At 36.2% G+C, this 15,596-nt stretch overlaps 1 protein-coding gene across 2 annotated transcripts in view; it reads left to right on the forward strand.

Moving 5' to 3' along the window:
• LOC309478885 (formin) overlaps positions 1 to 15,596 on the forward strand; it is an 84,754-nt gene that overhangs the window by 46,899 nt on the left and 22,259 nt on the right. For both annotated transcript variants that reach the window (XM_082142665.1, XM_082142666.1), the window contains 5 exons: positions 396 to 484; positions 1,748 to 1,877; positions 3,609 to 3,755; positions 3,833 to 3,892; positions 4,826 to 4,946. In XM_082142665.1, the coding sequence (XP_081998791.1) occupies positions 396 to 484; positions 1,748 to 1,877; positions 3,609 to 3,755; positions 3,833 to 3,892; positions 4,826 to 4,946 (547 nt within the window). The remainder of the gene's footprint in view (positions 1 to 395; positions 485 to 1,747; positions 1,878 to 3,608; positions 3,756 to 3,832; positions 3,893 to 4,825; positions 4,947 to 15,596) is intronic.

The following is a 15,596-nucleotide window of genomic DNA, read 5'->3' on the forward strand; positions in this document are numbered from 1 at the left end:
AGAGGATTTGTGTAAATTATATGCATTTTATATATATATATATATATATATATATATATATATATATATTTAATGCTTTCATATCAGTTGTCAGCCGGTTATCTGAATGACTAGTCAACTAGTTAGTCAACTGTGTAAATATGCTAGTTTAGAAACTCAGTGATAGATGGACACTAAATACTAATAGATTTTTATGAATAAAAATGCATTTTATGTGAGAACTTATGGATTATGAATGATAACTGTAACATTGATCCTTATCTCTAGATAAACTGACGAATGTTTTTGATTCGTTGACGTTGAATCGTGATTCGTGACATTTAATCCTGCATTTTATGAGGTTGCTGAAATGACTGATATGCTAATATGATATTTGTCATAACGAATGTTTGCAGAGAGCTCAGACTGATGAACTGGAGAAGATCAGGAGACATTACGAGACGTCTAAAGAGGATGAAGTGAAACTCCTGGATAAACCAGAACAGTATGTCCTTCAAACGCTTTCATTCTTCCGTTCAGTGCGTCGTCAACCAGATCAGAGACTGTTGTTGAGGATTTTAGGAAAATTCATATTATATTTATAATCAGAATCTTAAATATCTTAAAGGTAATGAGGAAAGCCTTAATTATCGTTCCAAGAGTCTCAAATTTGGGGACAGAAAAACAGGATTTGCTTTAATAAAGGTGATGATTTAATTAAATGAATGTGAGCGCTGCATGTTTAAATTTTTCAATATAGAATGATTTATCATTTTGACTCCCTTTTCTTACAAAACGGTTTAAAGACTGAAACCTGCTAACGTTCACTCTAAATGCACAATACTACCAGAGAAAGACATCAGTGACAACAGCAGACGTTCAGTCCCTCGTAAGCACGACTTCAACACTTTCCCAGCACACAGTGATGTGTGTTACAGCATTTTCTAATGTTCCCATTACGGTCTCTGAACATCCAAAACATCTGTTTTAAAAGAAAAATAATAATGTATTTTTCTTGTTTATGTGAACGTTACATTGTATCATTCTTCACACATTATGGAATGTTACTTTTGAATGTTCTCTGAACGTTACATTTGAATGTTCTCTGAACGTTCAGAAACAAGTAGCAACATTTAAAAAATGACAAACGTCCAACTTAAATTTTTAATTTTTAATTTACTTCCATGAATGATGTATAAATAATGTTTTTGTGCTAATGTTTAGAGAACATTATTAAAGACCAGATGACTTTGAACTAACGTTCTATTAACGTTACTTGAAGTACGTTTGTTCATAAATTTGAGAGAACCCTGTTAGCTGGGTTACAGCTCCAATTAAACACATTATTATTATTATTATTATTATTATTATAATAAATGCTTTAACAAAAATATGTTTCTGAATTAGCATCTCGTCCCACAAACTTCCAGAGTAAGCGGATTAATGCGATTGTTTTTATAAAAACTGAGGGGTGATACATTTACTCTCACATGATGTACAAACATCTTAACCGTTCCTGTAAAACCACTGAACATGTTTCTTCTGTGCTTGAGCTTTGACCCTTCACTGTAGTGAGTCAGTGTGATATGCTAATGAAAGCGGAAACCAGCGATCTCTGCACATGATTGTGTGTCTCTGTGACTCGTGCCGCTAATATTTGACGTAATTACACTTAAGTGCACTTAGTTACATCCAGATTTGTGTGTTCGTGTGAAGACGCTGTGACCTCTTTGATGTTCTGGGTTTTCTCTTTCATCTTGCTGTGCAGATTCCTGTACGAACTCTCCCAGATCCCGGACTTCGCTGGTCGCTCTCACTGCATCATCTTCAGGGCCGTGTTTGTGGACTCCATGTCTGCTGTCCGCCGTAAAGTGGAGACCATCTCTACTGTGTGCAAGGTGAAATGAAGCCGGTAGATTTAATGTTGCAAAGTTGGTTAATGATGTCACGCAGGTGGTGGAGTAATTACTTCTCTTAATGAATCAGTTTGAGATTTAATTAATGCCAGATTCTTTGGCATTTGAGGACTAATTCTCATTTTTCCTTTTAGTTATTGTGCTTTATTTCCAGATTCACTAATAGGGTCATTTTTACGCACATGAATAACACTTTTAATAGCACTTACTGTATATCCATACGCAGATGAGATGCAGTTATATAATAATAATAATAACACTTATATCCATACGCAGATGAGATGCAGTTATATAATAATAATAATAGCACTTTTATCCATACGCAGATGAGATGCAGTTATATAATAATAATAATAATAGCACTTATATCCATACGCAGATGAGATGCGGTTATATAATAATAATAATAGCACTTATATCCATACGCAGATGAGATGCGGTTATATAATAATAATAATAGCACTTATATCCATACGCAGATGAGATGCAGTTATATAATAATAATAATAGCACTTATATCCATACGCAGATGAGATGCAGTTATATAATAATAATAATAATAGCACTTATATCCATACGCAGATGAGATGCGGTTATATAATAATAATAATAGCACTTATATCCATACGCAGATGAGATGCAGTTATATAATAATAATAATAATAGCACTTATATCCATACGCAGATGAGATGCGGTTATATAATAATAATAATAATAGCACTTATATCCATACGCAGATGAGATGCGGTTATATAATAATAATAATAGCACTTATATCCATACGCAGATGAGATGCAGTTATATAATAATAATAATAGCACTTATATCCATACGCAGATGAGATGCAGTTATATAATAATAATAATAATAGCACTTATATCCATACGCAGATGAGATGCGGTTATATAATAATAATAATAGCACTTATATCCATACGCAGATGAGATGCAGTTATATAATAATAATAATAATAGCACTTATATCCATACACAGATGAGATGCGGTTATATAATAATAATAATAGCACTTATATCCATACGCAGATGAGATGCGGTTATATAATAATAATAATAGCACTTATATCCATACGCAGATGAGATGCGGTTATATAATAATAATAATAATAATAGCACTTATATCCATACGCAGATGAGATGCGGTTATATAATAATAATAATAGCACTTATATCCATACGCAGATGAGATGCGGTTATATAATAATAATAATAATAATAGCACTTATATCCATACGCAGATGAGATTCGGTTATATAATAATAGCACATGCTTGAATAGCTTCAAGAACTATTTACAAATAGCAAAATAATGCAAAATACATAAACATAATAAAGTCAGAAATAAAATGTATATGCAAACCACTCACTAAGTAGACATGCAACAAGATGAGGTCATGTGATGGTGTAGCATATTACTGATTGAAATAATTATTGTTGCATGGTGCAAGACGTTTTGAATTAGTATGTTTATATTTGATTATTCCTTCCAATTCCAAAGTAATGAACATCAAACATGATCTTCTTGACTCATTTCTTTGAACTTCCACCAAAAAAAACTGTAAGGATTTAAAATGTAATGAAATCAGAAAAAAATATTTATATGATACCGGTGACAAAATGAGGTCATGTGACACAGCATTGATGCGCAGTTCACTGGTATGCTTGCAGTATGTAAGTGTTTGCTGTGCTTCTACAGGTGTTTCTCGAGAATGAGAGTGTGAAGGATGTGATCGGGGTCATTTTGGCCTTTGGAAACTACATGAACGGTGGGAACAGAACCAGAGGACAGGCGGATGGGTTCGGACTGGAGATTCTTCCTAAATTAAAAGATGTCAAGAGCAGGGTATTAAAATAATAACACTAAACCTGAATGTGATACGGTCACCTCAACCTCTAATAATTCTCTCCTTTTCCCATCAGGACAATCATATAAGCCTGGTGGATTATGTGGTGTCTTACTACCTGCGAAACATGGACGAGGTACAGCCGTTTACACTGCGTTTCCCTGCTCATCACCCAAACGGCTCTCAGTGGGTGTTTAACCCCATGAACCGACTAATATTGATCAAAGCAAAGCCGTCTGAAGAAATCAGAGTTCTGGTGGTGCAGAGGAAATTATCCTCTTCGTCCTCAGTGTTTCTGTCTCGTTTTCCAGCACAAATATCTAAACATTTTTAAATCAAGATGCATTTACTGGAGGAGCAAAATCACTGAAGATTTTAAGTCTTGTTTTCTGGAAAATCTGTCAATATTCAATGAGTTCAAGATTAAAACAAGAACAAATATCTGTCAATGGAGTCAGAAAAAAACGAATTCATAGAGTTATAAACTAGATTATTTTCTGACCCCATTGGCAGATATTTGTTCTTGTTTTAAGCAAAAACATTCAACTTGTTACAATTTTCAGAAAACAAGACTCAACATCTCAAGTAAATGTATCTTGATTTAAGAATGTTTTCTCAGCGAACAGGAAACAATTCTTCCAGTAACGTTAATATAATGTCTATTCAAAGTATCTGGTCTTTAATAATGTTCTCAAATCATCGTTTATGGATTTTTTTTTTTTTTTTTTTTTTTTTAGTTTGTCTAACGCTTTTTAAATATTGCTACTTTTTTCGGAACATTCAGAGAACATTCAAGAGTAACATTCCCATAATGTTTGAAGATTGATGAAATCTACACATAACCCGAAAAATTCACATAACCAAAATTAAATAAAAACTACTAGACGTTTTGAACGTTCATAGAACATTCAGAAATAATGTTTTCTTAACCTAAATGGTAATGTCAGCAAGACGGGTCGATATTTGTAATAGAAAACAAGACAAAGATACCAAGAAAATTCTACTATGCACAAGCAAATGATTTCTCTTTCTTTTTTTCTGAAAGGTTGTTGTTGTTGTTGTGTCTCAGAATGCAGGGACAGAGAAGAGCGTTTTCCCGCTGCCTGAACCTCAAGATCTCTTCCACGCTGCACAGGTCAAGTTTGAAGATCTCGCAAAAGATCTTCGCAAGTTAAAGAAAGAGCTGACAGGTATGAGTCCATCCGCCGGTGTGTGATTTAGTGCTGGAGATGGACAGATGACAGTCTCACAAGGTATAAAAGGTGCTCAGACATTTCGACTTTATTTACAGGGTTCGTACAAGGTGCTTCAAAATTTGACTTTTTAAAATGTAAGTCCTGGAAAACCCTTGAAAACAGTTTCTGTTCGAACCCTGTAATCATGAGCTCAGGGCTCAGCAGTGATTCATTCCAGTGAATCTTTTGAATCACTAAACAGAGTTCGTTAGATTGAGTCACTCATTGCTTGAGTCACTGAATCATTCGCTCAAACGTTTTATTATCCTTTATCCGAATGATTTTGCTGCAAAGTTCATCAGTATCGTTACACCCCGTCTGTCCATTTAAAAGCAACTTCTTTTCATGAAACTGTTTTTACACTGGAAAAAAAACGCTTTTACCACAGTTGTGCTCGGGGCCGCCGCAGGGGTCAGAGGTCATGCCCCCCCAGCCCCTGGTGTCTGCAATTATTTAAATCAGCCAATAATATGGCATATGAAAGCAATTAGATATGCTCTCTCCTCATTCCCCTCCATTTGAGAATCGTTGTTAAAAACTCTGATCCTCAGTGACCCGAGGGAAAAACACGAAACGGCTACAAAACCACTGCCGCCCCACCTCGAGCTGTCTGTCACTCACTTATTAGCACAAAAATGCAAGACAATAAATACAGAACAAGGGCCTTAGCATTTGATCCACACCACAACAAAAAAAACCCCGTCTGGCGTGCGAGTCCTCGGGCGTTGGCATGAGATCGGAAGGAGAGTGTTGCAAACGCACCTACGACTCAGTGTTTCTGGACAGGGATAAATATTTATGCCATGCTATCATAAAGAGCTGCAAGTGTTCCTAATTATTCCTCGAGTCATTTCTGTTTAAAGTGAGAGCGGAGAGGAAGTCGAGGTGGTGAAGAGAGAGTTTCTGGACTGAGATTTGAGGTGCATCTGACGTACACGTGTGAGGCTTTCGAGACGCGGTTTCCTCCTTTGATATGTTCCTGCTTCTGCTCCAGCCAGACTGGGAATCTGCAGATCCAAGTGTTTTACTGCCGTGAACGAACATGTAACATCACTAGTGGCTCGCGAGACTTTCTCTGTGTTGTTCTCTGTGTTACACCGGTGTGGTGAACAAATCAGTCCTACTGAAGAGATGAGTCCGAGCTTAGGACCCAAGCAATCCGATTGGTTCAAAGCACGTTTTATGGGTAATCGCTTTAGTGCCTGGTTACAAATCATACAAAATCACTTTATTATAGAAGAAGTTTGTACTACGTTATAACTAGGGATGTCAATTTTCACAAATTCCCATGATCGATCGTCGTTTAAATTAACGATCAATTAATCGATTAATCGTTAGCCTTAATACTGCGATATGCGTCTACTGCAGTGGCTATGACAGCATGACAGGGTCTGCAAATGCTGCTCAAAACGCTATGTTCCTCACCAAATCAATTAGAATGGTTTTAAATATAAATAAAGGGCTAGTAGGATTGTAAAATGTTTCGATGTGATTGATAATTGAATTAATTATTTAATTATCAAATATAACTACTAATACAACGTGTCACCAACGCCGCCGGACGCACTCTTCCTGGAACAACTGCACGCGCTGAATGAATCTGCTACCGTTAAACTGGAGCACTTTGCTAGCACGTTATTTATCTAAAAGAAACGCATCCTATATGAGATTAATCAGATATATTCAAAATAAACATAATATTACAAATTATACCTGCACAAAATGACGCAAATTCATGCACAAGTGAACTTGAACTAATACGTGCCATTCTTTCAGAACTACTCATGTTGTGGACGCGCTCTTCCTGGAGCAACGCGACACGGCAACTAAACCCAAATAATGCACAATGTTTTATTACAATATTGTAATCTTTATAATGTTATGTAATATTACAGTCCCAATAGTCATTATTAGTCGTGCACTGCCGTTTGAGCTGCGCGCGCTGAAGCTGACGCTATACTACAGAGTTAATTCTTAACCAAATGCATCCAATATGAGATCAATCAGATATAGATAGGCCTACAGAAAATAAACAGTATTACAACTTACATTTGCACAAAACAAAAGGCTGCGAATGCACACGCAAACTTATAGTCATGATGAAGGTGTAAAATGGTCCAAACATAACTCCGGCGCGCTCGCTTTACATGTTTCACGGTTGAGCAGCGCGCACGCGCATGAAGACCTGCTTAATCCATGATCGATAAGTTGTATCGATCGTCGATTAATCGTTGACATCCCTAGTTATAACGAATCATTAATGTATTTTAACTTCATATACTAGTATTTAACCGAAGCTATAGATTGTGAAATTAAACATTTCTCGTTGTTAGTGTGTTTAAAAAAAAAAAAAAAAAAACATATTTGAGCTTCAAACAACTACATTCTCGACTAAGAAAGACTAAATTTCGCGGTCTTTCTCCTCTGCTATTGACGCAACTTGAGATTTTAAATATTAGCTATAGAATATATACAATTTACATATACAATATACAATTTAATTTAATCTTAACATGTATATAGCAGCGGGATTTAGCATTCTACATAAAGCTACCACATAATAACACTAAAACAGCTCACATTAGCTACGAAGACAGATTTAGATCAGGTATACTACTGGCATACTAATGGGGTCCTAAGCTCAGACTCATCTCTTCAATAGGACTCATTTGTTCACCACACCGGCACAGCCAATAAGTGCGCTTCACAAAAGGCTCATTGCAACTGGCTACGTTTACATGCAACTAAATAATTGGTTAGTGAATGCATTGACGGCTCAATTGGACTGAAAAGCCTTCGTGTAAAACACCTTAATCGACCCTAATGAGCTCAAGTCGAATGAAACTTCGATCGGATTGAAAGGGTCTTTTTATTCTTTTTCCAATCCGATCGAGAGGACATGTAAACATGTCAGGGCCCACCAGTGCTTGCTTCAGACTCTCACCCACACACGCATTTTTACTGCGTGATGCATATAATCAGCACGGCACAACGGTTCATACACTCATTGTCTCCAAATTATGACCATAAATGGATAAATATTAAGTCTGCTGTATAAAACAAATAAAGAACCAATGTAAGAGAATAGTTAGTATGTGCAAACAGCGGGAAACTCTGAAATCAACCCGATCACGTTTAGCGTTCATGTAAACATTCATCAATCGGAATGAATTCAGTCCGATTGAAACACGTAACACATTGTGCATGTAAACGCTGCCGGTCCTCCAACGAATCGTATTTTCGAATGTCGTACGTTGAATCATTATTGCCGTAACTTTCTAACGCTGTTTTTCAGCTGTCCTTTCACAATCATTTATTACTGCCGCGAACGGCTCTTAACGGACAAGGTCCCACTCTCTTTATGTAATGTTACACACAAATAACACCTATAATTTTCTTCTTATGTAAAAAAAAAAAGTTAAGATGTTCTTAAGAAAAAATGAGAACTTAAGAATTTTTCAAGAATTGCACTTAGGAACATTCTTATGAACTTCTTAGAATTTATCTAAACTTCTTTCTTAAGAAGATCTCTGTGAATCCGGCCCCAGATAACTCCTATTAATGTTACGTTTGTTCATAACTTTGAGAGAACGTTCCTGTCAGAGTCAGTAGTTGGTCGTGCCAGCTCGTCTCGTGTGTGTTTAAGTGTTTGTGTTTGCTGATGTTACACCCGTGGCGTGTGACACGGCCCGGCGCAGGGGTCGCGACACGGGGTCGTTCTCAGGGGCCGTTATATGTCTGAACGATGAGACGAGAGCGAGACGGAGATGCCCTGAGACAACCCGACTGCCCTCCACGCTGCTCTCTTCAGCTTTAGCAGAAATCTGATCTGTGTTTCAGCTCCTTTACTCTCGCCAGGGTTACAAGAGTCTCTGTTTCTGCAGTGTAGTTTGTTTGTATTGTGTCTTTCGTGACGTTCCTGCAGCTCAAAACAGAAGGTCGTATATTTAATTCAGATAAAGCATCATTGTCAGGAGTCAGTTGCATCTTAGCTTGAATTGCAGGATTAAAAATGTCTAATATTTAGCAGCTGAAGTCATGTTAATAACTCAGTGTCTGCGCAGCTTTCAAGCAGCCGAGGAAGGACATAAAAACCCTCCAGTTTGAGATTAAGCCACTGGCGGGGCGTGTAATTTCCCTGGGAAGCGCGACCGCAATTCCCAAAACAAAACCCCACTAACCGCTCCATGCTCGGGAATATCCAGGCAACTTTGGGCAAAATAATGAAAACACAAAAGGAACTTCAGAGGCGGAAAGCACATGGAAGCACAGCTGTTCTTCTTACATTTTAATGACAGCAGACAAACATCATCGCATGAGTAATGAGTATCAAAGAATAACAGCTCTGGACTGGCCGTTATTGAACGTTTCCAGATGAAGAGCCTTCAGTTCTCAAAATTATCCTCTTCCTCCTCAGCGTTTCACTCGTTTTCCAGCACGAATTCTCAAATCAAGATGCATTTACTGGAGGAGCAAAATCACTGAAGATATTATTAAAAATGTATCAAAGTGAAGCTTGAAAAACAAGAACAAATATCTGCTTTTGGGGTCAGAAAAGTTTTAAAAATAAAATAAAATAAAAAAATTATTTTTTTTGCCCCATTGTCAGATATTTGTTCTTGTTTTAAGCTCAAACTCACTTCATTTAGATTTTTTCAGAAAACAAGACTTAACATCTTCAGTCATTTTGCTTCTCAAGTAAATGCATCTTGATGTCAGAATGTTTAGATATTAAAATACTAAGCAAGAAAACAATGCATGTGTTTGCGTGTCATTTACTCCACATCGCTCTCTGCATTTATTTTATAAAGTAGCGCATCAATCGAGCCCATATGCCACGAGTCGAGACAATAGAGACATTCCTCGTATCCTCCAATGATGAAAGAGCGAATTAACCAAAACCATGCTTTTACACGCATACAAGCTCCGGCTCACAGGGCTTTAGACGTCATGTTTTGGAAAGTCTTTCAGGAGACGAGACGTTCGTCTGGCGGGGTTATTTATATAGCATGCAGTGGATCGTTTCCATCAGAGCAAAGCCGAAGAATTTCAGTAGATAATCCACAATTATATACAACCTCAGACCGCTGTCAGAGCTCGGTATATATTACGCTTCTGACGGGCCAAGGCCGGCGCGTCGAGATAAATCTGCTCTCGGGATTAATCGCAGCGTTTGCTACCTGAGGTTTACAGCCACAGCCACTGGAACCAAAGCTTTGTGGGAAGAATCAGCGTTCATGAAGCCGGTCTCGCTGTAGATGGTCTATTTGAACATCTTCAGTGTGTTATAATTCATTCTACAGTGTAAATCACACACACTCATACTGAAGACGTGAATTTTGAAGCAGTTATGTTTGTTTTTGGAAATGCGAGTTATTAAATAAGACCGCCTGGGGGGTGTGTGTGTGTGTGTGTGCAGTTTATATTGAAGAACAAAACGTCAAAGTTTCGTCGAGTTACGTTTACCACAGGCTAGTTAGTCTTGATGTCATCGCTGCAACGCTCAAAAAGAACCAGTGTAGGGTGGGGCTTACAGGGGACTGTGAGAAAGGGGCGGAGTTTAAACGCACTCACTGATTGGAGAATCCTGCATACTGACGTTTGATTGGGAGATCCAGTTATGACAATTTGATTACACTATTTTTTTTTTAGATTTTGAAGTCCCCCTTTGGAGAAAGTCCATCTTTTAATGTTGTTTATGTGTCTATTAATCTGCTTTAAGACAAAGCATGTGTAAGTTCATAAGTCGACAGCATTGCTGAGTATTTCCTCCTTAAAACTGCAGTGAACCAAAGACAGTCTCAAACACACGCTTTGAAATCGCTGGTGTTTCTGACGTCACAAACTACCTTGTAACCAATCAGATCAATGTGTGATCGTCAACTGGTGGATCTCTGAGCTGAGTGAGTGAGTGGAGGCGGGGCTCATTTGCATATTCATAGAACCGCGCATACTAAATGAGGCAAGGGTGTCGAGTTACATTCAAGATATTTTAACAGTGGTGGACAGTAACGAAGTAAATGTAATTCGTTACTGTACTTAAGTAGCTTTTTTGCGTATCTGTACTTTACTGAAGTATTTAAATTTGTGAAGACTTTTACTTTAACTCCACTACATTTCAAAGTCAAATATCTTACTTTTTACTCTACTACATTTTCAAAATCAGTCGTTCCTTTTTATTTATGAGTGGATAAAAACTTAACTGGTCAAACGTGCCACCAATCACAGTAGCCTACAACGTGCGCGCTTTGTTTTGAACTTGCCTTGGCGGTATCTACTAAGCGCGAACCAGAGCCGTTAAATATGAGAGTTGCGACCATAGACAGTATATAAGAGGTTGCGACACACACGGCTTGTTCGACTTGAACCGGCGCTGCACAGACCGATCAGTTTATGACATCAAAGTATAGAGCGAAATCGCGAGAGCGATTTAAAAGCATACAGAGCCGTCTACTCTCTAATCGCTCTTGCGGTATTTTAATGTCATTCACCGATTGGTCTGTCGAACAAGCCTACTGTGATCTCGCCGCCGCACGGTCACGTGATTCGTGTAGCTCTCAATAGTTCCAAACAATTTGTGTTGCCAATAATTTTAAGCGGGGCAGAGAGCAGCAGCTATTATTGCAGCAATTATCAGTAAATACTGACGCATAATGAACATTGCTTATTACCTTCACACTAAAATTACTTGCATAGCATTTTTTTTTTCTGAGGAGTAGCAGAAACACTGCATTAATACGTTTTGGTGTTTAATTTTGTAGGGAAATTGGCTGCTCCCATAATGTAGTGTGTGTATATATATATATATATATATATATATTCAATGGCATTGTGCAGGTTTATGTGAATGTATCATAACATTAGGAGGATGTTTATAATTATGACCATAGACGCTTGTGAAAAATATGTACAGTAAATACTGTAAATGTATTATACCTTATGGGATCAGTCCCCTTCCGTCCAAAATTAAACACACAAAAAATGTATTCAATTCAAATATATAATTATATATATATATATATATATATATATATATATATATATATATAGACTAATTCATGTCATTTTATTAATAGATTGATGTGCCAAGAGTGACAGAGTCTTCACGTAGACTGAGTTAAGCAAGAGTCTTGTGACAAAAATTATAATAGGACATTATAGCAATAAAAAAATCATAGTACTTGGATACTTAAGTACATTTGAAGGCAAATACTTTTGTACTTTTACTCAAGTGAATGTTTAAAGGCAGCACTTCTACTTTTACTTGAGTAATATTTTACCTTGAGTATCTTTACTTTAACTCAAGTACATGGTATGTGTACTTCGTCCACCACTGTATTTTAAGACCTGAAGAATGTTTAAATATGTAATTTTGTTGATCAAAGATGAGTTTTCAGGGATAAAATGATGGACTACAGGGGGACTTTAAATGAAACCATATGCCAGTTATTAGTGTTAACTAAAACTAAAAAATAAACATTGTTTTTTAATGCTAACTGAATATATTTATATAATTTTATATATATATGTAGATGTATTATTTCAGCTAGTTGCAACATTTTTCAGTAACTCATTTTCATGTAGTTTACCTTGAAGTACTAAAATAACTAAAACTAAATAAACAAGAACTGATAAATAAAAATGTATAAAAAAGAGACATATTTAAAAAAAATGAAACTAATAAAATGACAAAAACACCAAAAATGTACTACAACTTAAAAAAATGAAAGTGTGAAACGTTATTTCAGAATAACCAAAACTGTATTAATATTTATCAATAACACTGACATGTGCGTTGATGAATTATTCACAATAAGATGCATAAAAAAAAAAGATTGCATGCCGACTTTTAAGAAATAGCCATTTTTTTGGTGCAATCAATTTTACAGGCAATTATTATTCATGTAGATTAAGATGAATCTTCACGTTGTTATTCCAGAGAACAAATCAATTGCCGTTTTGTAAAAGTATGAGGAGTGTCGTGTCTATATAAAAACACAGCTTTATAAAAATGCGTATTAATGCGCAGATCAATGATAAACACATGCTGGTATTTACTAGATTCATTAATGCTAAACATATCCATACATTGGCGCTGCGAGGAGGCCGAGAGTTTTCTCTCTGCTCTTTGAGTGTGTGTGAACGCAGTTGTTTGGCAGCACAACAAAGACTCTGTCGAGCACAAACAACACAAACTCCATCCGGCATCTGCTTCACAGTGTCCTGAAGGTCTGAGAGGAGCCGCGAGTAACACACACACTGAGTAACACACACACTGAGTAACACACACACTGAGTAACACACACACTGAGTAACACACACACTGAGTAACACACACACTGAGTAACACACACACTGAGTCACACACTGAGTAACACACACACACACTGAGTAACACACACACACTGAGTAACACACACTGAGTAACACACACTGCCGATCAGATCTTTGGGATCCGTAAGATAAAATACAAGAATAAAAACATTAATATTGTTAAATATTATGACAATTTAAAATAACTTTTCTATTTTAATATATTTTAAAATGTAATTTATTCCTGTGACCAAAGCTGAATTTTCAGCATCATTACTCCAGTCTTCAGTGTCACATGATCCTTCAGAAATCATTCTAATATGAGGATTTGATGCTCAAGAAACATTCATTTTTATTATCAATGTTGAAAACTGTGTAAATTTTTATATTTTTTTAGGATTCTTTGATGAATAGAAAGTTAGAATGATTTGTGAAGGATCATGTGACACTGAAGACTGGAGTAATGATGCTGAAAATACAGCTTTGATCACAGGAATAAATTACACTTTACTATATTCACATAGAAAAAAAGTTTTTTAAATAGTCATAATATTTAACAATATTAATGTTTTTATTTTTGTATTTTTAATAAAATAAATGCATTCTTGGTGAGCAGAAGAGACGACTTTTAAAAACATAAAAAATCTTACAGATCCAAAACTTTTGACTGGTAGTGTGTGTGTGTGTGTGTGTGTGAGACGTTGTTCTGTCTGTCGTCAGCACGCGTGTCGTCACTGAGATGATGATGATGATGATGATGATGTGGTATCAGACCGATATCAAACTCGCTGTCGTCATCATGATCTGCATGCTCTGAAATCATTAAGGAAACTCCCCAGAACATCCAGCCCTGCTAATCAAAAGCATTCTTGCTCTCGCTAGGTTTGAACGCGCTCCAAACGTCTCCAGCGCTCGTCTTTGATAGTCATCTGTTTGAGATGAGACTCACACACCTCTTGCTCATGTTTCTCGTTTAACTCGTTTATGGATGTGCTGGTAATCTGATACGCAGAACTCACCTGTGCTTCGTTAATCCAAAGCCCGTTAGTTCATATCCTTCCTGATGTCACACTACCGAGCTCTCAGTGCGTACACACCAGTCAAACGCTTTAGATCGGGAAGATTTTAATGTTTTTAAAAGAAGTATTTTCTGCTCACCAAGGCTGCGCTGCTTTTATTTGATTAAAAATACAACAACAAAAAACACAGTAATATTGTGAAATATTATTATAATGTAAATCTTCTGTTTTCTATGTGAATATATAGTAAAGTGTAATTTATTCCTGTGATCAAAGCTAAATTTTCAGCATCATTACTCCAGTCTTCAGTGTCACATGATCCTTCACAAATCATTCTAATATGATGATTTGATGATCAACAAACATTTTTGATAAAACATTATCAGTGTTGAAAACAGTTGTTTACAATTTATTTTCAGGATTCTTTGATGAATAGAAAGTTCAAAAGAACATTAAATACATTATAAATGTCTTTACTGTCACTTTTGATCAGTTTAATTCATTCTGCCCTTCATTTCTAGTGCGATGCATGAACTGCATGTGATGTTTAGCATCTCTATTTGGTGTGTGTGTGTGTGTGTGTTGGTGTGTGTGTGTGTGTGTGTGTGTGTAAAGCTGCTGAAGTGGAGATTTCTGACTCAAAATCTACAGACGCTAATAGATCAAGTGCAATAAAACACACACTTGTTTTCTCTCCGTTAGCCTAAAAGAAGACCAGTGTTACAGAAGCAAAATATACAGTGCATAAAAAAGGAAAAAAATGCATGTTTTGCCTGTAGTGTCTTGCCTTAACCCTCTATGGAGCACATTATGTTCTAACCATGAAATATTTTATATTTTTTTAAATAAGTTTTTATTACATGAAATAGCTTCAATCATACAAATCAAAAAAAAAATTCCCCAAAAAATTATCAGAATTATCAGCAAATTGTCAGATATTTGTTCTTATTTTAAGCACAAACTCATTTGATTGAAAATAAAAATTTATCGAAAAAGTCGTTTTTCTATAAAATTATGATTTTCTTTCTATTTAATTGCACATTTCTTGTAGAAATTTATAGATTTATTTACTTGGAACTCATGGAAAACAAAAATAAGTAGATCCCTATCTTTAATCCCTATCATTCCTGACTCATCCTCACTCCCATCACATGGAAGAGCTAAATCTGCACTCTTCCCATCGCCCTTTCCATAAGGTATTGCTGTATTCATTTTCTGAAAAGAAGAAATCAATTTGTTATTTATACATAAACACAACTATGCTACCATAAAC

The sequence above is a fragment of the Leuciscus leuciscus genome (assembly GCF_965113295.1).
Source record: "Leuciscus leuciscus genome assembly, chromosome: 17".
NCBI lineage: Eukaryota > Metazoa > Chordata > Actinopteri > Cypriniformes > Leuciscidae > Leuciscus > Leuciscus leuciscus.